Here is a 24,614-nt window from a genome sequence, read left to right on the forward strand (position 1 = left end):
AACGTTTATGGCAAAGTACCAATAAGAGGCCCAGCTCATTGTCACATGTACGACCTGCAGGAATGCCGACTCAACGGATCAGGCCTTCACATTTGCAGACGGAGGTGAGTTCACGGAGCATTTTTTCATGTCAAGTGCTCAACTACTGCTAACCCCGCACGGGATCTCACCTGCAGAGCCGAGATGCTTGGGAGAGTCCTGGGAGGAGTTTGCGGGCTTCTGCTACAAAGCTTTTGAGGACAAGAAGGAGTGGGCCACTGCTCAAGCTGACTGCAAGAAATTGGGTGCCAATCTGGTGTCCATCCTTTCCAAGGTGGAGCAGACGTGGGTGAAAATTGCTTCTGCCCTCGGTGCGCAAACCGTCTTTGTAGAACTACTATCCCCTGAACGCTGGGTGAGAGATCTGCTCGCCTTTGTCCTCTGCAGACACCAGCGATATGTGGACCGGACTGCATGACCAGAGTGTCCTCGGCATGTTTGAGTGGTCGGACCGCCACGAGGTGACCTTCACCGACTGGGCCCCGGAAGAACCCAAACACCTGAAAAAGGACTGTGTGGCGATGTCGCAAAAGGTGCGTGGCCAATTGACCGTTTGCAAGAACATCTGCACGATCCACTGAAATCCTTCTTGCTCATCTTTCAGGCTGGAAAATGGAAGCAGATGAGCTGCAAGATACCCAACAGCTTCATGTGCAAGATGCCCAAAGCGCATTATGCAATCACCTCAGAGAAGGCAGAGGAGAGCCACTCTGGTGACAGCGTACTCTTGCACAGAAGCAAGCTCGCCAAGTCAGCGAATGCAGTGAGTTGATTATTTTCTCTCTCTCTCTCTGCATCCCACGTTTCTGGACAGGTTCAAAAGACAGTTGTAATGATTTCCACACAATCTCATTTCAGTGTCAGATTTTAGCATTTGCATGCGCATTCTACTCAAGATGTTTTGGCCAGTTATGTTTTGATTACATGTTTGCAGCTTGGATCAATGATCAAGCTGAAGGGAGGTCTCCGTGTGAACAACGTCATCACCATCACAGGACGAGCAAATAAACTGGCAGAATGGTACAAGGACCCCCAGCCACTCCCACAGGGGCACAAAAATGCTAATACCACAAACACACAGTTGTACATCTGTGTTGCAGGTTTAAAATCAACCTGTTTGTGCCTGACGACGAAACCGACAACGTGGTCGCGCTGCTCCTCAAGTTGAACTTTGTAACCAAGAAGATTTGGTTGTACTCCAGAGTGAACACAACTTGGAACGAAAGAGAGGAGCATCCCACACAAAGCTCTGGACGCGGACAAGAAGTCAAGGTGACGTGAATCACACTGTATTTCTGCACACACTCTCACTTACAGTTTTGGGGTTTCCAAACTTTGTGGTGTGGAATGCTCCATACCTTTGATTGGTGCCGGTTAGTTATATCTAATCTAATTGTCGCTTCGTTGTTTGTTCATATGCGCAAGGCGTATCCATACAACTGTCTGTCAAATCCATTCCATCTTGTAGAACCTCCCTAAACATACGTAAATCTTAAAAAATAGAGTGTTTCCAATGGGAAGCCGACATCTACTGGTTGAAGAGCACCTAGCCGCTAATAAAGGTTGGGGAGATTTTCTTTTTCAAACTACAAAAAGTATGGAATGGAAATGTTACAGTCAAAAGGAAGTGCTCAAACCATCCCACCCTTCGTGATGCAACTCAGAAATGTCCACAATAGCATGAATTTTCTTCCAATCGCTAGCGAAACTGTAAGGCTTGCTCGCCAAAAAAATCACAAGTCCCAAAAATGTCAACGTGAACGTCACATCTCCCGCCTTTGCTCGCTACCATGCCGTTCACACTCATCACGTGCATGGTGTCCTTGTTGTTGCTCAGGTTGTCATCAAGTGCGCCGACGATCATTTCCAGATCACAATCAACGGCCTCGACCAGGTGACTTACAAATACAGAGAGGCCAATCTACAAAGCATCACGCAGATGATCGTGTGGGGTCACGTCTCCATCAAGGACATCAAGCAAAGCTCCGCTTAGACCAGTCTGCGTCAAAATGTGAGGACAGACGTCATGAAAGTGTTCAAATTGTTTTTGGCACAGCCTTTTCCACCAGCCACAGATGGTTTGTGGGATAATTGTACAAAAGTAACCACTTTATAGTTTGATCTAATACTTAATCTTAGTCTAATGGGCTATCAGAAAAAGCCAGACTTGCATGCTTTTTTTCTCTTTTTGATTGCCTTTATGCATCCGGGCTTTGTGTTTATTGCATTGAACTGCGCAATATTTGTAGAAGACAAATTTCCTGGCCCGATCAAGAGACCATTTTGACTGATTGGATGATGAGTAATGAGAAGAGAATGCAGTTTCTGGAGAAACTGCGTGTGAAGGCCAAAGAAGCTGGATGGAAACTTGGGATTGGGGAATGCTAGCGAATGATGTGAAAAGGCGAGAAATAACGACAAGCGAGAAAAATGTTAAGCGAGAAAAAAATGGTAACGCGAGTCACGTCAACGAGAAAAAAGTACGATAAGCGAGAGAAAAACAGCGAGACAGTGAGAAAAACATGAGCGAGCAGTAAGCGAGAAAAACAGGAAACGAGAACAGCTAAGCAGAGTTAAGTGGAAATAATGGTAAGTGAGAAAAACAATAGGCAAGAAAAATGGTACGCGATAAAAGCGGTACATGAGAAAAAAAGCGAGGAAAAGCGGTAGGCGAGAGAAAAAACGATGACAAAAAAATGAAGTGAGAAAAAGAGACGAAGGTAAAACTACGCTAGAAAAAAACGGTAAGCGAGAAAAAACAATAGGCAAGAAAAACAGTAAGTGAGAAAAATCGTTAGAGAAAAAAGTAAGCCGGAAAAAAAGGTAGCGGGAAAAAAAGGTAGACGAGAAAAAACACAGAGAAACGGTAAGCAAGCGGTAAGCAAGAAAAAACGGAAAGTGTAAAAAAAAACGTTGAGAAAAAACGAAGCATAAAAGACGTAGGTGAGAAAACCAGTAAGCACGCACTAAGCGACAAAAAAAGGAAGCAGGAAAATACAAAGCAAAAACGTAAGTGAGAAAAACGGTAAGCGAGGAAAGAACAATTTTCTCAACGGATCTACACGATTCACAAAATTGATACTTCCGACGGACAAAAACACGGAAATCCGCAGAAAATTCTCATCCCTGTATAGACGTCTACGGGATAGACAGCTTTTAGAAGTCTTTGTGAAAGTTTTTTAGACATTTTTTGCATCTATCTATAGCAGTGGTCCCCAACCTTTTTTGCGCCACGGACCGGTTACAGAAATATTTTCGCGGACTGGCCTTTATATAAAAACATTTATATAAATAAATAATACATTCATAATAAATATAAAAATACGATGAAATAAAATAATGATACGACTGGCATAAAAACAAGTATAAACGAGATAAAAATAAAACTCACCGTTACGTTGAATTAGTGGGAGGGCTGAGCTTGTTTCTCAGAAACGAGCCAGTCCCAATCAGAGACAATGACACCCAAAGTGGTTAAGGTTTGTCTTTTAATACAGGATGCTTGGTCTCCATGTGCCGAAGCAGTTTTGAAGGCTTCATTGCTTCGTTAGCTAGCCTGTCAGCACATATTATGCAGAGTGGGCTTGGCGCGTCAGAGTCACCTGTGGCGATAAATCCATATTTTAAGTAGGACTCCAGAAATGTTCTTTTAGATGCAGCTTCTTTCTTAGAAGTCGCGGGTTATTCTTCTTCCGTCTCCTCATTTGGCTTTTTTCCCTTTCCAAAGCAGCTTTCCAATGTTACTTGCTCATATTTGCTTGCTTCGCGGGAACATGTCACGTGATTGAGACGGGCGTCTTGACCTGAACCGATGGATTAATTGGGAGAGAATCGCCAATTTTTTTTATATTTTTCAAAATAAATTCGGACTAATTTTTGCTAGCTTTGCGGGCTCGACTGGGGAAACATGTCACATGACCGGGACGAGCGTCTTGACCTGAATTAATTGATCGTCGAGAAAAAAAAGTTTGTTTTTTTTCCTGTGCGGCTTGGTGGCCCGGTACCAAGTGACCCACGGACCGGTACCGGTCCACGGCCCGGTGGTTGGGGGCCCCTGATCTATAGCATAGACGTCTATGGGATAGATGTCTAAAAACTTTCCCTTTTAGACCTTTTTAGACGGGTTTTAGGCAAGACGTCTAGGTAGATGACAAAATCAGGGCAGTGTCTCTGATTAGTTTGACAGCACAGTGGATTGAGGATAATTTCACCCCACAAAGAGTCGTTTTACATGCAAGAAAAGAACCTTCCACTTACATTTTCCAAGTAGGCATTGGTGTAGCCAACAGAAAATTTTGAACAAACAAGGTTATGCCGTTCTCAGTTATTTTTTTTTCGTATTTTTTTGCTGGTAAACGTCAAAGAATTTGTTATTTATGTAGAAGAGGTTTTTTTTTTATAGTTAATAGAAAAGTGAGATTTAAAGTAGACTGTTACTGTCATTCACTGTCAACTGTAACATTTGCTTTTTGCATTGAAAAATAAAAATGACATTTAAGTTTGGTGGAATTATATCTTTTGTGTTCTTCAGTACTCTGTGTCAACAAGTAGTGTAATCAAAGTACTTTTACTTATATCTGTTTTTAAAAAAAGTGGTATCGGTGCATCCGATTTTCGTCTTTCATTTCATGTATTTAAAGCGGTTTTGCATCGTAAAAGCGTTCTAAGATACTTAACGTGCGCGGGAACTACCGTATTTTCCGCACTATTAGGCGCACTTAAAAACTTACATTTTACTCAAAAAAACACAGTGCGCCTTATAATGCAGAGCGCCTTATATATGGATCAATTGAGGAATTCGTTGATCCATACTGGTTGTACACAGTGCTCTGCCAAAACGTTTCAGTACGTTTTAGTACGACTAGTAAATTACAAGGTCGCATCGCTTCCCAACATTACGGCAACTGTGGTCAGGGGGCGTCACCGAATAGCTGTTGTACCCGCGAGGCTATTTCATTTCAAAACAGGCTGCTCCGTTAATGTTTCGAGTAAATTTACGGATTGATATGGAAGGGAAACATAGGTAAGCAGTACCAATGTGTTAGATCAAACTTTAGTCAGTTCCGATCATTTTATAGGAGATCGTTTGAGAAACGCGATTGTTTACACTTCACTGAGGCTCATGGGGGTCTGCGAGCTGAGGCTCATGGGAGTTTGCGGGTGGCTAATGCTATAATAATAGCTGCTATACGCACAAGGCTATTTCATGTCAAAATAGGCTGCTCTGTTAATGTTTCGAGTAGATTTACGGATCGATATGGAATGGAAACATAGGTAAGCAGTACCAGTGTTAGATCGAACTTTAGTCAGTTCTGATCATTTTATAGGAGATTGTTTGAGAAACGCGATTGTTTACAGAGGGCTTATTGGTTATTGGCTAGTGCAGGGGTGGGCAAAGTTTCTGACTCGCGGGCCGAACTGGGTTCTAAATTTGGACCGGAGGGCCGAACCAGGAGCAGATGGACGTAGTGTTTGTGTGAAGTAATATAAGCGACCTGTAAAGGTCATTGCATAAAAGATTTTGGCCTTTAGTAGGTAGTAAAGCATGGATATTCCAAACAAGTTTTTTGAAAACAAATGCATTTATTAACAGCATTAAAAAAAAAAAAAAAAATTCACTAAAAAACTGCTATCAGTGATTCTCATAAAATACGACACTGTTATTATGAATAACAGTCTCCATCACTTCAGTGCCTGCAGGTCAGATTAATGAAAGATGTTTATCTTATGAGATCACATCAAACGGCAAACATTCTGACCAAATATATCATCTTGAAGAATCGGTGAAAGCATACATCCAAATAAAGTAATCAAAACAGCAACACGGTGAGGGGTATCTGAAAATCAGAGCAGAGTTTTAACTCACAAACACCTGGTAACAGAGGTGAGGAAACGGGAAACACTTCCTTAAAGTAAGCCTTAAGAACTTTACAGGTTAAGATTAGTCGCAAACAGGTGGTGCATCAATGTCCTTGAGCATCCTGCATTGTTTGAAAATGAGAATGGTCGCTAGTTTCAATCCCTGCTGTGTACAAATCATATTCAAAATGCTTTTTTTTACAACAAACTTGAGAGCCTCCCCTTCATTTTCAGTGGGAACAGTGTTGTTGGTCTCCCTTTTTTGCTAGTGCGTCATAGTCTGGAGTAAAATTTGTTGTGGCAATTCTTAGGAGAGATCCGAGGTGTTGGTCCGTTTACCTCGATCTGTGACGGGTTGATGTTGATGTGGCTGAACGTCACGTCGCGTACGTCGAGCCAAATTGGCCACTCTTTTTTAAACACTCGGCACTGTGTCCACCTTGCTTTTCCTTGGGCGACTCATTTTAATAAAAGGATTCCAGGGGAAGGTTTGTGGGTGGCTTTAGCGTAAAACTGTATCTGAAAGCTCAGCGCGCGAATTGCAAGAATGCTGTCGTCACAGCCCACGCTCTAAATTCGGGACTGATACAAATAGAGCGCGAGTGCGCCATGTCCGTACTACTGAGTACGTACACGCACTTGTGAGTGTGCACCGAGCTTTCTGACACGGCTTCCGGTAGTAAATGCGCAGGCGAGCGGTTCCCCATCTACTGGGGAAACGCAATCATTAAATGCAAAATGACCAAAAAAAATGTTTAATAATACAATTTATTCAGGGTTGGCGGGCCGGATTAAACGGTCCCGTGGGCCAGATGTGGCCCGCGGGCCGTAGTTTGCCCACCCCTGGGCTAGTGGATGCATACCGCAACCCTAGTCAACCTCAGTTTGTTGCAGTATAGCTTCTATTTTATGCGCCTTTTAATCCGGTGCGCCCTATATATGAAATAATTTCTAAAATAAAAAATTCAATGAGGGTGCGCTTTATAATCCAGCAGTGCGCCTTTTGGTGCGAAAAATACGCTAGTTGATGCGCGCGGTGGAAGAATACACAGCGAGAGAGACTGTGGACCGAGGAAGACGGCGTGACCCACTCACATGGTATACGCCATTTTGGAATGTTGCGTTGCCTCTCTCTTGCAAAGCCCCTTCCGGTGTGCAAGCCAACCAAAGGAATAAAGCAAAGGAATTGTTTTTTTTTTTTTTATCACTGTACTGTTTCATTTTATTACTGTTCTGACTTACACCAAAATTCGATTCACATCACTGCCTCAGAACGGATCGACATCGTAAGCCGAAGATAAAGATAAATATTTTTTGAGATGGAACTGTATGCTAAGGTATGACAACCACTAATCTTGCGAATGGAGCAATTCAGAATCGGCCCCAAGGAAAAAATTCTGCAATACTTGAAGGGCTGTTCTATGTTATCAGACGCCTTGTTTTCTTCTTCGAGATTGGGTGCTTGCGTGACCTCCGGCTCATCTACTGTCACGGAGTGAACTGAAGACTGCTCCCATTTCTTGGCAAGCTCCATTTCATATTCCATAAACTGCAGAAAAAGAAATGGGAAGTAGTTTGGAAGTTGCAAGAAGTACGCAACTAACTGCGCACCCTTTGGAAATATTGCATTTCGGCATAAATTGGTCATAAAATGTGATCTGATTTTCATCTAATTGACACCATTTTCTTGAAGCAATACCACACAATTATGTTGACATGTTTTTTTGTTTTCTGGAAGTCATTAGATTTTTCTTCACCTCACAATGCACTTGCCACGCGAAGGGGGAGTAGCAGCAGTGCTAATCTGCCATACTATGGACTGATGAACATCAAAACTTGACCCTTGTCACCGTTTCCACCTTCATCTTTTCTTCTTCTTAGGCCTTTTCATTCCTTTCGGAACATAGGCCATCGATGAAGAGTTTCCACCCTCGTCTGTCTTTTGCCATTTTCTCCAGCTGTTTCCACGACAGTCCCATCTTCTTGATATCCAGCTCTGTGCTCCTTCTCCAGTTGTTTTTGGGTTTCCCTCTGCTTCTTTTGCCTTGTGGGTTCCATGTTAACGCCTGTGTTAGGTTTATTCGCTGACCGAACAAATTTCAAGAGAAGAGCAACAGCAAACAAACCACAAGTGAGACAGAATATTAAGTCTTTTCTCGCGAGGAGTGCAGTACAGATAGCTTCACAACAATCTCACTCCACTAAATATCTGTGTACACTCCCGCTCTTTTTATTTGGATTTTCCCTACCCACAATTGTGAGACAAAAGCCCCTAAAAGGGGAGGGGGAACGCATGTGGGCTTTGCCTCGTAAGGAAGAAATCACTAGGTGTTTACATACTGATAAGAACATGTGGGAAGAGGAATTTGAGTGGCCTGGATAGAGAAGAAAACCTTTGACCTCTAGTCAAAACATAGCAAGGGATGCTTTACGACATTGTGTAGAATGGGACAAGCTAGGTTATTTATTACTGGATACATACATTCCGACATAATCTTACGATCAAGATAGTTTGGAAAACCCTGACAATGATGGTCACTTGTAGGTTCATCTGAGGTGCAAGACAGCAATGAGGCATGTTGTTTAACAAAGTGGTCTTTGTTAGAAAGGAACTGTCTCGGTAGATGTCTTCTTTTTGCTGAGTTGTCAGCTGCGTCCTGTCTGACCCAGCTGTAACCTCTCTCCTGACCCAGCCGTAACTTTTCTCTTCTGTGGTACATCATAAAAACAGCAAGGCCAAACAGCAAGCATATATTGCAGTAATATTGCGGTAAAGCATTGATTAGAGAACGCATGATAACATATATATACATTTTTCTAACAATTCCCTCCTGTTTATCATAAGTTCTCAGAGACCATCTTATCACCTAAAAGCGGCCACTTCAAAAAGATTTTCAGCCGTAGGATCACAAGTATGAGCACAAATAAGTTTACACCAAGAAAGGATAAACGTTGCGATATTATCATTCGGAAACACCCAGATCTGGGGAGAAGTCTGTAAACCCAAGTGCAAAAATTCCATCATCATCATCGTTATCATCAACATGCTGGCGTTCAGACATTAGGCATACCCCGGCCATCTTGTCTTCCATGGGCGATATTGCTGTAGTGATGAGACGATTAAACAGAGCACGGAGACATGGAATACAACAACAACCACACAAGGTGAGTATAGCAGTAATTGAGGACACAAGGGCTTTATACTTCCCAAAAGCAGTCATCCACTTGTTGTGCTCTTTCATCCTCGTTTTGAGGGATTGCAAGCTTGCAATCGCCTTCGTCAGGCTCCCATCAGGGGCGGTGTCGTTCTGGATGAAGGTGCAGCATTGTTCTCTGAACATTGCACAGACCCTTCCTTTCTCAGACGACAACATAACAAGAGCATTGCGGTTCTGGATTGACATTAGGGAAGGCGTGGCTAGCTGTCCGTGCACTGCCTCAAGTCCCGCTTGTGTCCGTTTGCCCAATTTCTGCATGTTGCAATGGTTGTAATTTATCATGTCGACGTTTTTGTTCATCGTACACCACCAGCAAATGGAAGACTCCCATCCTGCTACAATTTGGTCAATTAATTCTTATTAATCAGGAACTCCTCTGGGGACTCTGATTGCATCAATTTCAGTCAGATCATCGTCGCCTCTCAAATTTAAAGACATTTTGTTTGTTTGTTTTTCCAGCTTTTTCCCAGATCTTGGCATGTTGATACATATACAATTTAGCTTGACTACATTCTCTGAAAGCAATGGCTTCTTTTTTCTTTTTTCAATGGATATTACTATATAGAATGCTCTGTCACACATTTCACAATCAGTAGATGTGACAGATGTCACACAATCTTTGGTCAATGGCAACGATACAACATAAAGAATCGGTCGCAAATCCATACATATGACATATTCAATTTTTGCTTCTTGTCTTTACAGCTTGTTTTGCCATTAGCAATCAATTGTTTCGTTTTTCAGTAACTCTTATAGTTACCTGAAACAAAATATCCACATTAATTTTAGATATAATCATCCCATTCTTTAACATCTACAGCGGTTGTTGACAAAGTACACATATAAACATCATATTTTCATGGCAGTCCAGATCCAACACAGAAGATCATCCTGCTAAGGTCAAATTGATCTTTTTAAATTGCTACAATGCAGCATTGTTTTTTGGGAGTGATCAATATAAGTTGTTCACTCATCTCTCCCCTACTCATTATGACTTAGTTCCCACAAATACCATATTGCTGAAGTTAACAAAATGGCAACAAAGATAGCCACCTTACATGCAATAACGTCATTGTTCCATTTTCTTGTTCCCGGCATTTCTCTAAGAGGTAAGGCTTCCTTTGGGTCACTTTTTCCGATTGAACGTTACCTCAAAAGAAATTACCCTTTTGTAATTTGCTAGGACCACCTCAACTGACCTTTCTGCTATTTTAATGGCAGTTGATGTAATTATCAATATTCAATGTGGCCCTTCCCCCTTGGAAGAACACCAGTGTTTCGTTTTCAATGCTCTTAATGAGAACGTGCTTTGTTCTTTTTGCCTTTAAAATATTAATTATAAATATAAAATGTAAATGCCAAATTTGAATCATCCTTAGAATCCCACTTGGTTTTGAAACATGGTAATCTATATTGTCGCCCAAACAATTTTTCATACGGGGTTAAACCCACAGTAATTGTAATATTTATGAACAGTTTGACCAGGTCTAAACATTTTGTCCATGGTCTTCCAGTTTTTTCCATGCACATTTTCACACTTTATACCAGTCCTGTCATGAGAATTAATTTCTGAAATCCCATATCTCGTTATTATTTCTTTACATAACATTTTTGTGCCACTGTTAAGGCATTCAGTGTTTTTGTTGAAGCCAATTCAAACCATTTTGAGAATGTATCTATTATGACCAGGCAGTATAACCCTGTGGATTATGTTTAGCACATGTTAAACAAACTCTACAAAAAATTTTTTGTTTTGAAAATGTTTTGAATATGAATCAAATCCATATGTTGTATAAAGCTGAATGAACTGCCCACTATCCCACCTCTTGAGCCATGTGACACACACCATGGCTCAATATTGCTGCCCATTTGCATAGGTTTTTTGTAGGATAGGCCAGTCTTCTGGTCATTTATAGATACCATTCTCCACTCTTGCCCCTCTTTTCGTCCATAATTGAATTTCAGTCTATGGACTTTGTCGCTTTACATCTTTAAAAATGTGTCAGTGACTTAATCTGCTTCTTGTGTATGTACAATTTGAACCGTCTTCCGCGCTGCAGTTTTTCGGTTCTATCTGCAAGCTTGTTACCTCTTGACACCTTATCAGTCTCGTGTGTGTGCACTGCGCACGTGCATATAGCTACTGCTTCCACAACTAGCTTAGCAAGTAAATGGATGGCTTCCACGAAAGGGGAGCGACTCAGCTAGCAAATGATTAGACATTGTCACATGATTTCATCATTTAATTTGACACACCTTTTAAAATGTGTCCCAGTGCACACGTTCTGCATGTGTAACCGGTTGTCTCAACCCGTGTTCCACATCCTAATCTTTCCTCCCCCAAGGTGTCAAACCAATCAAGATAAAAGATAAAAACCAACAAAATAACCGCCAGTAAATTAATATAATAGTCAATTGTTGTCGTTTCTTAACTTTAACTAACTCAATCACTCTCTTATTCTCAAATGTAAAAACTTGTGTAGTCTTGACACAACCAATCGACTATTTCTTCTAAATTTAGCTTTGAAATGTTATTTAATAATTTTGCTTCATCCAATTCCAGAAAGCAAGTTCTTTCCATCTCTCAAATTTTGTTTCATCAGGGCTAGGCATAAATGCAGTGTGGACCAGTTTCTGCCCACAAAAAAAAATTGCTTGCCTTTCTTTTCTTCTTATTTTTACAAAATTGCTTCTGTTTTGTGGTGCAAATCAGATAGACTACAGTCTTCCAAATTCCTTTGTGCACCTATATTAGCCAATTTTAACACATAACACTGACAGCACACAGACAACACAAAAACTTACAGCAGAGACACAGCTCACAAACAATATCAACAAACAACGCTGCGCAAACGTCATCCTCTGTTCTGACGTTTTGGTTATACTTTTTTCTCATCAGTGCCTTTTATCCTTCAAGCAAATATTGTCACATCTTCCTTAAGCATCACCCTGCTTCAAATATTCAGACATTCTCTGAGAAACTCACACTTTCCCTGCTTCGCCCGCAGCCATAGCACCCCTCGTGCGAGGGGGGCGCAGCATCAATGTTGATTGGTCACAGGCTGGCCATTTCCTGCAACAACCATGATGCCGGCCCACCGCCCACACAAGCATAGCAAAGGCCCAAGCGCACAGCCCCGCCCCGCGACTACGCGCGAGCGCAGGCACGCTTATCAGTCTCGCCCTCTCAAAGGGCAGGCCAGCTTTGCTGTTGCGCCCTTCGTCATGTTCACATTCGACATCTTTCACTGTCTCCTACACAACATTTGCTGTCTCTTATTCTCGTCCTATCAAGCCACCGTTCTAGTCACTTTCTGCCACACACTGCTCATCTCAATTTCTCCAACCAACTTAAACACATTATCGCCTACTTCTCAATTTTCCTATTATTCCTAAACAGCTTCCTGAACATTCTCCATTACTGATGTCTTCCATAGGACACACATCTCACTCGCGCACACATATACACACTCATTCATGAGGATCCTCTGCGCGCACACGCACACACACACACACACACACCAACACAAAAGGATGACGCACAACATACGTATAAGACCACATAGATCCCACTAAGAACACCTTTTTGCTCGTCTTACTTGTCAGATTTATTCTTTATTTTACTTTTAAAAGCTATTTGTAATTCTTTTCCATTTATTTTCCAATCTTTGCATTTTAGTTCATGTCGGGGTAGGGACTTTCGCTTACTATCTAAGTTTCCCATGGTTTCTTTTTCTAAATTTTGGAGTTGGTAGTTTGAATGGCACCTACAGTGTCCTAAAACCAACTTTATTCACAGGACAGTGGTTAAAAATTTGATGTGTGGTAAGTCTCCTTTCACCTCCCCGAAGGGAGCGGAGAGTCCTTGCCTCTGCATCCACACAAAGCCACTGTTTACAATCCTGTGTGTTTATATAGAGGAGCGCTCAAATGAGATCACTCTCAGTCAAACCATACACAATCACACCACGCGCGTTTTTTAATAACAGAGGAGCCCGCACTCCTGCTGCGGAATTTAACTAACGTAAAAAGTTAGGGGGCTCCACACCGCCCCTGCGGAATTTAACTGTTTCTAATTGCACTTGACAGGGTCTAGAATTCCCAAGGTCTTTAAGTGACTTCTTGTCACTGCTCGTTTTAAGTGACCTCGTCACTGCTATTAAGTGACCTCTTGTCACAGCTCATTCATTCAGGGTCAGGTGAGATACCGTCTTGTGAGAAGATGTTGCCATAGAATTCCAGAGACGTCTTGTGGAACTCACACTTATCTCTATTAATTGTGAGATCGTTTTCATGGAGTCTTTTGAAGACTTCTTCCAGGGAGCGGTCATGCTCTGCAGGAGTGGTTCCAAAAATGATGATGTCATCGCTGAAATTTCTGACTCCCTGTATTCCGTGGAGCACATTTTGGATCGTGTGTTGGAAGACCTCTGCTGCTGAAGAGATTCCAAAAATGAGGCGTGTGTACCGTCTCAGTCCAACATGCGTTGAGAATGTAGTGATGTATCTGGACTCAGGCGCTAGTTCAAGTTGGTGATATCCTGCATTGAGGTCCAGCTTCGAGAACACGGTGGCGCCGTTGAGATCATGCACGATGTCATCTACCGTAGGTGATATGTGTCTCTCCCTTTGGACAGCTTTATTAGGCAGGCGCATGTCTATGCAGAGGCGTAGTCTCTCAGGGTTTTTTGGTTTCGGTGACGCCACAATGGGTGACACCCACGGTGTTGGGCCTTCTACTTTTTCGATTATGCCTTGGTCCTCCAAGCTTTGTAATTCCTCCTCTACTTTCTTCCTCATGTGAAAGGGAATACGACGGTGGGGCTGAACAACTGGTTGCACACTCCGGTCTATGTGCAATTTGACTTGGAAATTTTTCAGTTTCCCCACGCCCGAGGTGAGACTTGGATATTGCAGGAGCAGCTGATCTGCTTTAGACATGTCCTGTGGCACGGTTTGATTGGAGAGCACCACATGTATGAGACCTAGTTTAGTTGCAGTGTCATGGCCCAGCAGTGAGCCGTGGTCTCCATCAACAACGTAGAATGCTGCCTGAGCTGTTCTCCCATTGGCAGAGACTGTTGTGGTAACCTTACCATGAAGGGAAAGGGGAATTTTCGTACCATAAGGGTATATCCTTTTGCTTGACTGCTCTAGGTTGAGTTGTGTCTTCAACGCGCTGTAGGCCCTTCCATCCAGGAGATTAGCTGAGGCTCCCGAATCAACAAGAACATCAATGCATCCACCAGCTATCATGACTGACCTCACATCAAAGAGGGGGAATGGGGGTAATCCAGCCACACCTGCCATTGTTACAATAGTTTTAGTTCGACAGTGTTGGGTTTTTTTTTTTTACAGGAATATTATTGTCCAGCCACGTCCATGTGTGCCTAGCCATTGCCAGTCCCTTCGTCCGCGATAGGCAATGGCACGTCTCTCCCGACTACAGCGCGAGCGTTGCTAGCTAGCGGATGTTGTCTTTCTTCCTAAAATGAGAGCTCAGACAGCAAAACACCTCCGTACCGGAGATATCCCTGCATCAAATCACGTACTTCACACGGCCGTTTACTCACGAGTCCGTTACCAGCGAAGTGGCTATCCCGCGATCCAAGTCAAGTCAAGTCAAGTCAAGTTTATTTGTATAGCCCTAAATCACAAGCAGTCTCAAAGGGCTTCACATAGACAAAAATTGACAATTATTCTCAAAGCATCCCCTGATCTTAAGCTCCCAAAAGGGCAAGGAAAAACTCAAAACCCCTGCCCGGGGAAAATGAGAAACCTTGAGAAGGGACCACAGATGGAAGGATCCCCCTTTCAGGATCACCAGGTTGTAATGGATGCAGAGAGGGCACAAATAATACATAATATGAAAATCAAAAAAGTGCATGTCCAAGTCAGAGCGAAGGGCTGCCGGAGGAGCCCTCTACTATCCTGGCAGTGGAGGTTGAGCTGCAGTGCCCCCAACCTGAATTGGCCCACGAGAATCCAGATAGCCGCTGTCAGCTTGGGTGCCACCTAACCACCTCCCCGGCCGGGGAGGGGGGGTTGGGAGAGAAAACAAAACAAACTCCGGCCGAATCGGCCACTACAAGTTAGTTAAAGGCCATGTCATAGAAATGTGTCTTTAAACGTGTCTTAAATGTTTCTACTGAGGTAGCAGTCCTAATATCCATTGGGAGGGCATTCCAAAGCTCTGGAGCCCGGATAGAAAATGCTCTAGACCCTGCAGACACTTTCTTGGCCCTCGGTGTCGCTAAAAGGGTAGCGTTTTGCGAACGAAGGTTACGAGACGGAACATAAGGAACAACTAGGTCGACGAGATACGAAGGCGCTAAGCCATGCAGTGATTTATAGGTTAATAGAAGAACCTTGAAGTCACATCTTAAATGGACCGGGAGCCAATGTAAGTTGGCTAATATTGGGGTAATGTGATCAAATTTTCTTGTCCGTGAGAGCAGCCTTGCAGCAGCATTTTGTACTAACTGTAGACTTTTGATGCGGGACTTAGGAAGACCAGAGAATAGTACATTACAGTAGTCCAGGCGCGACGTGACGAACGCATGTATAATAGTTTCCGCATCACCGGTCGAGAGGATCGGACGAATCTTTGCAATATTACAAAGGTGAAAGAACGCAATTCTGGTTATATTCTTAATGTGCTTTTGAAAGGAGAGAGTTTGGTCAAACATTACCCCGAGATTAGTTACAGTAGTTGGACCAATTATCAACATCTCAGTTTTATCTGGGTTAAGACGAAGGAAGTTGAGAGACATCCATTGCTTGATCTCCGCAAGGCATGCCTCAAGATTACAACAATCCCGCGGATCTGTCATCGATAACGGCATATATAATTGGGTGTCATCCGCGTAGCATTGAAAACTAATATTATATTTACGTATTATGTCCCCAAGCGGAATCATATAAATATTAAATAAAATTGGTCCGAGAACCGATCCCTGTGGGACACCACACGTAACATTATAGTGCTCAGAGGACGCATTGCCATGGACCACTCGGTGCGTCCTATTTGATAGATAGGAATGGAACCAGCCTAGTGCTGACCCTGAAATACCAACACAACTTTTAAGACGCCCTAATAAAATATCCAGCAGGCAAACAGTTGTGAGCGGTAGAAACTCCGTCGCGGGGATCCGTTCACGTCAGTCGCGCAATATCCTCGTCGCCATTGTAGAAACTGGATGTCCTCTCAGTTTAGATCTTTTAAGTTCAAGCTTTAATAACTTTCATTCGCATTTACAGGTAGTATAACATTGACTCCTCGCTTGTCCTGCCCAACTACAACTCCCACTCTCACTGTTTAACACCCTCTCACTTCCTCAGTCTCTTAAAGGGGTAGCGTCTAATTATCACAACACTACAACCACCTCTCACGACGGGGACGTTAGGGTTGGATTTTGAGAGGTTTCCACCTTCATACAAGTGAGTAATTCTGAACTGTAGGTGTTCTGATGACATTTTAGATGAGGCCTGGTTTGGACAGGGCAACCAGCATCTCCAATCTTATCATTCATCGGATAGTAGTTTTGATGAGTCGAGACTGATTAATCCAAATGATTTTTGTTTGGCGTTAAACATACCGCGCTTGTCTTTTGTTGTGACTTGTGATTAGGATAAGATCAAAATTGATGATAAATTTATGGATGAATCAATGTCATTCCAAAGGGTTTTTCCTATTTATTCTTGCTATTGAAAGGTGAACAAAGCAAACTTCATACCCCCACCTCATTCAGCAATTTCATGGTGATGTGATGTCATTAAGCGGCTCATGAGAAAACCTACAGTCGTCTCCTTTAGAGCACTTTCCCTTTTTATGGAAAAATTTGCATGACCGTGCATAGGTGTTAAGGAAAATATTAAAACGGAAACACTTTGGCCTCTACCCTAAAGTGAAACTTGACCCAAACAGCAGGTCTGTGTAGCTACATTTTACCGAAGCGTCTTTTTACCTTGTAGTAGAGTCCACTATGACTTTGTTTTGGCTAAAGCAAAGGATATTGTGCATAAATGGGCATTTTTCCCCTTTCATGCAGGCTCCCTGCATGTAATACTTGCAACGCGTTTTGACGAGATTGTTCTCAGGCTCAATGTGTTGCATTTGACAGTTGTCACCCTGCAACAAGAGGAAGAGAATACAGCGATTTATCAACACCTTACATACTGAAGTTTTGTTGGATACCAGTTTCCAGTACATCGCCCACCTTGATGCACTTTCCATGAAGAAAATGTCGGCAAACCATTTGTTCATTCACCAACAAAATATTCTGTTCCTTAAACTCTTCTGTGAAATATTTGACTGGCTAAAAAGAGAAAGAACTTTAAGAATGGCAGTAAATTCAGCCACTTGAATCCGTCACAATTATAAATCTCACCCGAGTCTTAATTCTGTTCTGTATATGATTTCTGCATTCTGTTCTGTTAGGGTTTACAGATTATCTTGAGCGTATGATTATGTTGGAATGTTAGACTTAGACTTAGACTTAGACAAACTTTATTGTCATTTTGTCTACACAGGGTGCATACAAAACGAAATTTCGTTGCATACAGCTTTCAACAATGTAGTGATATTGCGGTTGAGTAAAAGTAACATTCTATATAAAAATATAAAATAAAATAAGATAAGAATAAAGTGCAGCAGTGATAAAGTATGTAACAGTGCAGGAAACAAAACAGTATTTACAAAGTGTGCAGAGGAATGCTAACCCAGGTTGCGTACTTTTAAATTAACATGGATTATAAAGGTTCAGCAAGGTTGGCAGTGCGAGATAGTGGTTGTAGTATGATAATGTACAGATTCTGTGTATGTGTGATGCAGAGACCAGTTTAGAGTTCAGCAGTTTGAATGTTCAACAGTCTGACGACAACAGGGAAAAAGCTATTGCAGAACCTGGTGGACCTGCAGCGGATGCTGCGAAACCTCTTCCCAGAGGGCAGCAGGGAGAACAGTCCATGGTGGGGGTGCGATGGGTCACTGATAATGTTACGGGCTCGGGACACGCAGCGCTGGGATGACATGTCCTGAATGGAGGGAAGAGGAGCCCCGATGATCCTCTCTGCTGTCCTCACCACTCTCCTCACGTTCTTCCAATCGGAGGCGCTGCAACCTCCACACCACACCGAGAGACAGCTTGTCAGAATGCGCTCTATGGTGCTTCTGTAGAACGTCCTCATGATGGGTGGGGGCAGGTGGACTCTCCTCATCCTCCGCAGGAAGTACAAGCGCTTCTGTGCCCTTATATATTTTTGTAAAATCTCACGTACCCCCTAGAGTACCTCAGTGTACCCTCATTTGACAACCACTGTTCTAAAGAGTACAACTTCGCGTTGGCAGGGCTGGGTAACAGGACTGTTGTCTTTAGTTCCCAGGGAAGGAAGGGGTGTTGTAGAGTCCCCTCTCCGGATGAAGCAGCTCTTTTTTTTTAAAACAAAGAGGACTTCGCGTAGGCAGGGATAAGCAATTTGTGTGGTTGAGAGTGTGACTGGTAGGATAATTTAACTGCAAAGAGAATTCGTTGAAAGGTCAATTTAAACCTGCATTGAGGATCCTCAAAGAAAAACAAAAATGAAAAAAAACATTGGAAAAACTAAAACTTCCAAAATTAAGATGGGAAATAATGATAAATCTCTAGCTCTTGAAGGAGATGAGAAGTACATGGCGAGTAGATTTCTTAATTGTATGCAATACATGCCGAAGGGGAAGAAAAAGTATGGAGTACAAGGAAAGTTGAAAGTTGAAATGTGGAACGTTGTGGTAGAACTTTTGGAGGAGAGTGTGGCTAGGACGCCAAACGGATTGAGAAAGAGGGAGGATTGACTTGTGCTAGAGCAGGGGTGGGCAAACTACGGCCCGCGGGCCACATCCGGCCCACGGGACCGTTTAATCCGGCCCGCCAACCCTGAATAAATTGTATTATTAAACTTTTTTTTGGTCATTTTGCATGCAATGACTGCGTTTCCCCAGTAGATGGGGAACCGCTCGCCTGCGCATTTACTACCGGAAGCCGTGTCAGAAAGCTCGGTGCACACTCGCAAGTGCGTGTACGTACTCAGTAGTACGGACATGGCGCACTCGCGCTCTATTTGTATCAGTCCCGAATTTAGAGCGTGGGCTGTGACGACAGCATTCTTGTAATTCGCGCGCTGAGCTTTCAGATACAGTTTTACGCTAAAGCCACCCACAAACCTTCCCCTGGAATCCTTCTATTAAAATGAGTCGCTCAAGGAAAAGCAAGGTGGACACAGTGCCGAGTGTTTAAAAAAGAGTGGCCAATTTGGCTCGACGTACGCGACGTGACGTTCAGCCACATCAACATCAACCCGTCACAGATCGAGGTAAACGGACCAACACCTCGGATCTCTCCTAAGAATTGCCACAACAAATTTTACTCCAGACTATGACGCACTAGCAAAAAAGGGAGACCAACAACACTGTTCCCACTGAAAATGAAGGGGAGGCTCTCAAGTTTGTTGTAAAAAAATGCATTTTGAATATGATTTGTACACAGCAGGGATTGAAACTAGCGACCATTCTCATTTTCAAACAATGCAGGATGCTCAAGGACATTGATGCACCACCTGTTTGCGACTAATCTTAACCTGTAAAGTTCTTAAGGCTTACTTTAAGGAAGTGTTTCCCGTTTCCTCACCTCTGTTACCAGGTGTTTGTGAGTTAAAACTCTGCTCTGATTTTCAGATACCCCTCACCGTGTTGCTGTTTTGATTACTTTATTTGGATGTATGCTTTCACCGATTCTTCAAGATGATATATTTGGTCAGAATGTTTGCCGTTTGATGTGATCTCATAAGATAAAAATCTTTCATTAATCTGACCTGCAGGCACTGAAGTGATGGAGACTGTTATTCATAATAACAGTGTCGTATTTTATGAGAATCACTGATAGCAGTTTTTTAGTGAATTATTATTATTTTTTTTAATGCTGTTAATAAATGCATTTGTTTTCAAAAAACTTGTTTGGAATATCCATGCTTTACTACCTACTAAAGGCCAAAATCTTTTATGCAATGACCTTTACAGGTCGCTTATATTACTTCACACAAACACTACGTCCATCTGCTCCTGGTTCGGCCCTCCGGTCCAAATTTAGAAGCCAGTTCGGCCCGCGAGTCAAAAGGTTTGCCCACCCCTGTGCTAGAGTGTGGTTGAAAGCTTCACAAGAGAGAAGAGAACAACTTCAAATGACAAAAAATGGAAAGATAAAAAGTGATGAGACCGCCATTCAATTAAGATTTGAAAAAGCTTTCTCTGGGCTGGTGTCGCTCATAGAGGAGGAGGCTTCAAACGCTGAGTCGGCGATGCGCTTGTCCGCCTCGACCAAACTGTCAAGACACACTGAGGACAACCCAGAATCATGTTGCAATGGACCCCTGATAACTGAATCCTTGTGTTGTATTCTTCTGGGCATTGTTAGGCGCCGTCGATTCACTAGGCCAATGGTCGCCAAGCTTTTATGGCGAGTGGTCCCCTGAACCTTTTAGCCATCGCATCAACGTCCGTAGCAGAACAGACCATTCAATGTGCCGCCATACCCAGCTCAGTGGCCTAGTGGTAGAGTGTCCGCCCTGAGACTGGAAGGTTGTGGGTTCAAACCCCGGCCGGGTCATACCAAAGACTATAAAAATGGGACCCATTGCCTCCCTGCTTGGCACTCAGCATTAAGGGTTGGAATTGGGGGGTTAGATCACCAAATGATTCCCGAGCGCGGCACCGCTGCTGCTCACTGCTCCCCTCTCCCCCAGGGGATGGATTAAAATTACATGGGGATGGGTTAAATGCAGAGGACAAATTTCACCACACCCAGATGTGTGTGTGACAAACATTGGGACTTTAATATTTTAATCTTTAATCTTTAATACCCCAACTCTGGTCGGGAGATACCGCATTAGACAAGAGAGATGTTGTTAGGGTTTACAGATTATCTTGATCGTATGATTATGTTGGAATGTAACCTGTAATAATTAACCTAGCTTGTCCTGTCTTAACAAAAGTAGTAGAACAAAGTCCTAAGATCTTTTGAACTGATTGACTAGCTGCAGAGGAAGCAATCAAAGTTGCTTTGTTTAAACAACGTCGTAAAAGACCCCCTGCTATGCTTTGATCAGCAGGCCAGGGGCTTCAACCCCATCCTGCCCACTCTCACCCCCGCTCTCAGCCCCACTCACACCCCCACCCTGTTTCTCTCAATAAAAATGCTTCTGCAAGAGGCCTGAGTCAGACCTCATTCGATCATCGTTGTACGCACAGCGACGAATGGACTCTCCACCTGCAGGTGTTTAAAAGGACTTACGTACTTGTCTCCCGTGTGGTTCTTGCAAAATGAGTTAGAGTGAGCACCACCCTAACATGTTCTGTCTGCAGGTTTCCTTGAACTTTTTGTCTGGTGGCGTCCCCCTCCATTTTATGGCTGCCCTCGCTTCTGCTGTCGACCTTTCTGCTGCTTGGTCTGTTTTCTCTGTTGTTGCCGGTTGCCATTGTGGTTTGTTTGAAATTTGGGGCCACTGTAACTGACCTGATTGGCACAGTTATATGCTGACCCCTTGGTGAAGCCAGCCCTTTTATTCTTGTGGTCAGTGAGCTGGACGTGATAGTCAAACATCTTGGAATAATCTTGGGTGTCCAAATCGGGCTTGCTCGCCTGTGTCCAGTTACGTTGCTTCTGTGAAAGTGGTATTGCAATGAACAGCTGCAATGGTATTTTTCGAATGACAATATTGTTGTATTTTCAAACTATTGCTGTGCTCTATCAGCAATGCTGTTTATTTATGCTTCTAGGTGGGGATAACAATCTTAACATGACATTCGTTTTGTTCCAAATACCTTTTAAAAGTGTATTGTATTGACAGTGCTGTAGATAAACTGCATAGCGTACGCTCGAAATAACCTTTGCTAACTATATTGAACTTACGTTTGCTTTAATTTCACTTTTAGCAACGAGCTTTTTCATCCATTCATTTATTTGTTTTTGTTCAACGGATTACCTGCCATTCACTGGGTGGACGGGTCATTGGCCAGAAATTGAGGCTAGGCTGGTTAAGGAAGAGAAAAGAAGCCATGTTCTAACTTCTTTTACCACTCCCTTATTTGGGCAATAACTAAGCCACTCATAACATGCATAACATGCTTAGAAAACATTCAGTCACCAGTAAGCCCTAATTTCTTCTAATAATATCATTAAAATCCAGCTTTTAAGATGTTTGTCTCCTGATCTCTAGTCATTGTGTCCTTCCATTTGTCATACAAACTATTTTAAAAGCACTTTTTGCAAGGGTTAACTTGAGCAGCAAAAAGTAGCGAGGGTTGCGCACGTCCTGAATGTTGATTGTTCGGTCGGGTTCATTCGTATTCACGAAGACGTTCACAAGACTTTTGCATTTTAATAGGCGTCAACATATTTTCTTATCGTAAGAAACTGTTTGCAACCTTTTAGGAATCCTGACACAATTCACAAGATGCACAAACAGTGAGTTCAGCTCTGTGAGTTGCCATGGTTCCAGAACCAGATGTGGCGCTTTCATCCTTCTGTTCTTCTTCTCGTGTATTATTTTATTTCAATTTAAGTTACAGTAGTTGGTTGGTTTTCTAAATGATGTTGTAAGATTATGGTGCTGAACCATTTTTAGATGTTTATTTTGGGTCATCGAAAATGTTCGTTGCAAGCGCCGATGTGTGAAACCCGACGCCAAGACTGTAAATCCAAGAAAAAAAAAACGTTTCTGAATAATATACAATGGTAAATCTTTATGCTACATGAACTATATTAAAAACAGCTAGAATTAGCAATTTCTGTAGAAATTGCGTGTGAAGGCGAAGAAGCTGAATAAAAACTTGGGGAATGCTACAGAATTATGTCAAATGATACTGACAGTCACGCTGCCACCACCGTCCTGAACTTGTCTCTCTTAACAATGTCCGCCAACGTCACTCGCCACCAATCCAATAACCTGTATGTAATCCCCCTCGGGCACAATGTTACTGTTGTGACAGCTAAAAATCAGTAGAAGATTTGTGGTGATGTGTATTTTTATGAGGACATTTTTTTATATGTTATATTATATGTTATATTGTAATAAATAGTTCAATAGAATTAAACTTGAATTCTGACCGGTTATGTTGAGCATTCTTCTGTCTTCTGCTTTTCACTTGCCACCTTCTACAGACCACTTTCACTTCCCTCAAAAGTCCAAGGAGGTTTTTGTACGTCTCTGCGTCACCGTGTCGACCTGCCATCGCCGTAGTAGGCGAAACAGTAGTATTCGGCCAGGTCATCTCTCTGGACACCACTGATGGTCAGAGTGTAGTCAGAGCCGGATCGAGTGCCGCTGAATCGAGATGGCGCGTTGGAGTATTTTGTTGATGCGTCGTAGATGAGCAGTTTGGGAGCCTGTCCAGGTTTCACTTGGTACCAACTGAGATCGTCACCAATGTTTTGACTCCCTGTGGCCCTGATGGTCACCCTTCCTCCGAGAGAGACAGACATGAGTCTGTCCGTCTGCCTCAGAAAATTCTGGGCAGAAGATCCTGAAATGAGATGAATGAGAACCCAACTGCCACCATGAAGCAACACCAAATGTCAAGTCAAACTAGTCATTCCTATGAAATATTCTGCTCTGACACCAAGTTTCAAAGCGTCTCACCAGGAATCAGCAGAGCCCAAAGGACAAGCGCAAGCGCGGAAGACCACATTCTGACTCGTAGTGCGAGTGGTGTTTGCGCAAAAGGAGTGCTGCAGACTTTTTGAAGAAGCGCAGAAGCTCATGCAAATGAGGCTGCGAACGCAGCTGGCTTTGTGAAAGCGAGAAGATATCACTTCCTCCTTTTTTGGACTTTTCCACGTCTGAGTGCATCAGTAGCTGCGCTGTACTTAGCAAAAATGAACATGGTTTTGCTCACAATCATCTTCATCGGGGTAGCGCGCAACAAACAAAACAATTGTCAATTTAGACTAAATTTTAGAGCCATGATTCTCTGCTAGTGTTGGACGAGTTCCAATATTGTTACGCAGACGCCTTCTTGTGGCATGTGAGAGAATTACTGAAAGAAATACAATTAACATATCCGATGTTGACCGTTGTGGTAGTATTGGAGAGCAAACATTTTTTTGAGCTGATTCATCATGTTTTAGAGATGGCAGAGGCGCATGCAAATGAAGCTGCGAGCGCACCTGCCTTTGTGAAAGTGCGAGGCCGCCACTTCCTGTTTGGACTTGTACTTTTCGGTATTACAGCAAATCATTGCTCATTGACAGTAGACGAGTTTTTGTACGGACGGCTCACCGCTTTGCATCACTGTGGTGGAGTTTCGCTGAAGAAGGAACCAAACTTATCCTTGGTGAGTACTATTTACTTGATCATCTATTATCTTGCATCAAAATAATTGATAATTCTCCAGTTCCTTAGCCAGCTTTTGGAAAACGACTAACATTATTTTTTGTCAATTTTTACAAAACAAACGCCCAGCCCTTT

The 24,614-nt window shown here is 42.8% G+C and overlaps 1 protein-coding gene, 2 long non-coding RNA genes and 1 gene segment (V, D, J or C); 2 read left to right on the forward strand and 2 right to left on the reverse strand.

Annotated features, from left to right (window-relative positions):
* The window catches only part of LOC119122085 (C-type mannose receptor 2-like), a 184,243-nt gene that overhangs the window by 12,986 nt on the left and 146,643 nt on the right, over nt 1–24,614 (forward strand). The window lies entirely within an intron of this gene.
* Nucleotides 444–24,614, forward strand: part of LOC119128384 — a 44,789-nt gene continuing 20,618 nt past the window's right edge. The window contains exons 1-2 of the long non-coding RNA XR_005098995.1: nt 444–572; nt 644–853. This is a non-coding gene — a long non-coding RNA (uncharacterized LOC119128384). The remainder of the gene's footprint in view (nt 573–643; nt 854–24,614) is intronic.
* LOC119128366 lies at nt 17,168–17,546 on the reverse strand. The gene is made up of 3 exons (XR_005098991.1): nt 17,507–17,546; nt 17,336–17,434; nt 17,168–17,247 (listed from the first exon to the last, which is right to left on the reverse strand). It is a non-coding gene; the product is annotated as an uncharacterized LOC119128366 (long non-coding RNA).
* Nucleotides 23,243–23,898, reverse strand: LOC119128360. The segment is given in 2 exon segments: nt 23,243–23,670; nt 23,787–23,898. Coding segments are annotated over 2 exon segments (360 nt in total).

Source organism: Syngnathus acus, chromosome 1, assembly GCF_901709675.1.
Source record: "Syngnathus acus chromosome 1, fSynAcu1.2, whole genome shotgun sequence".
Taxonomy (NCBI): Eukaryota; Metazoa; Chordata; class Actinopteri; order Syngnathiformes; family Syngnathidae; genus Syngnathus; species Syngnathus acus.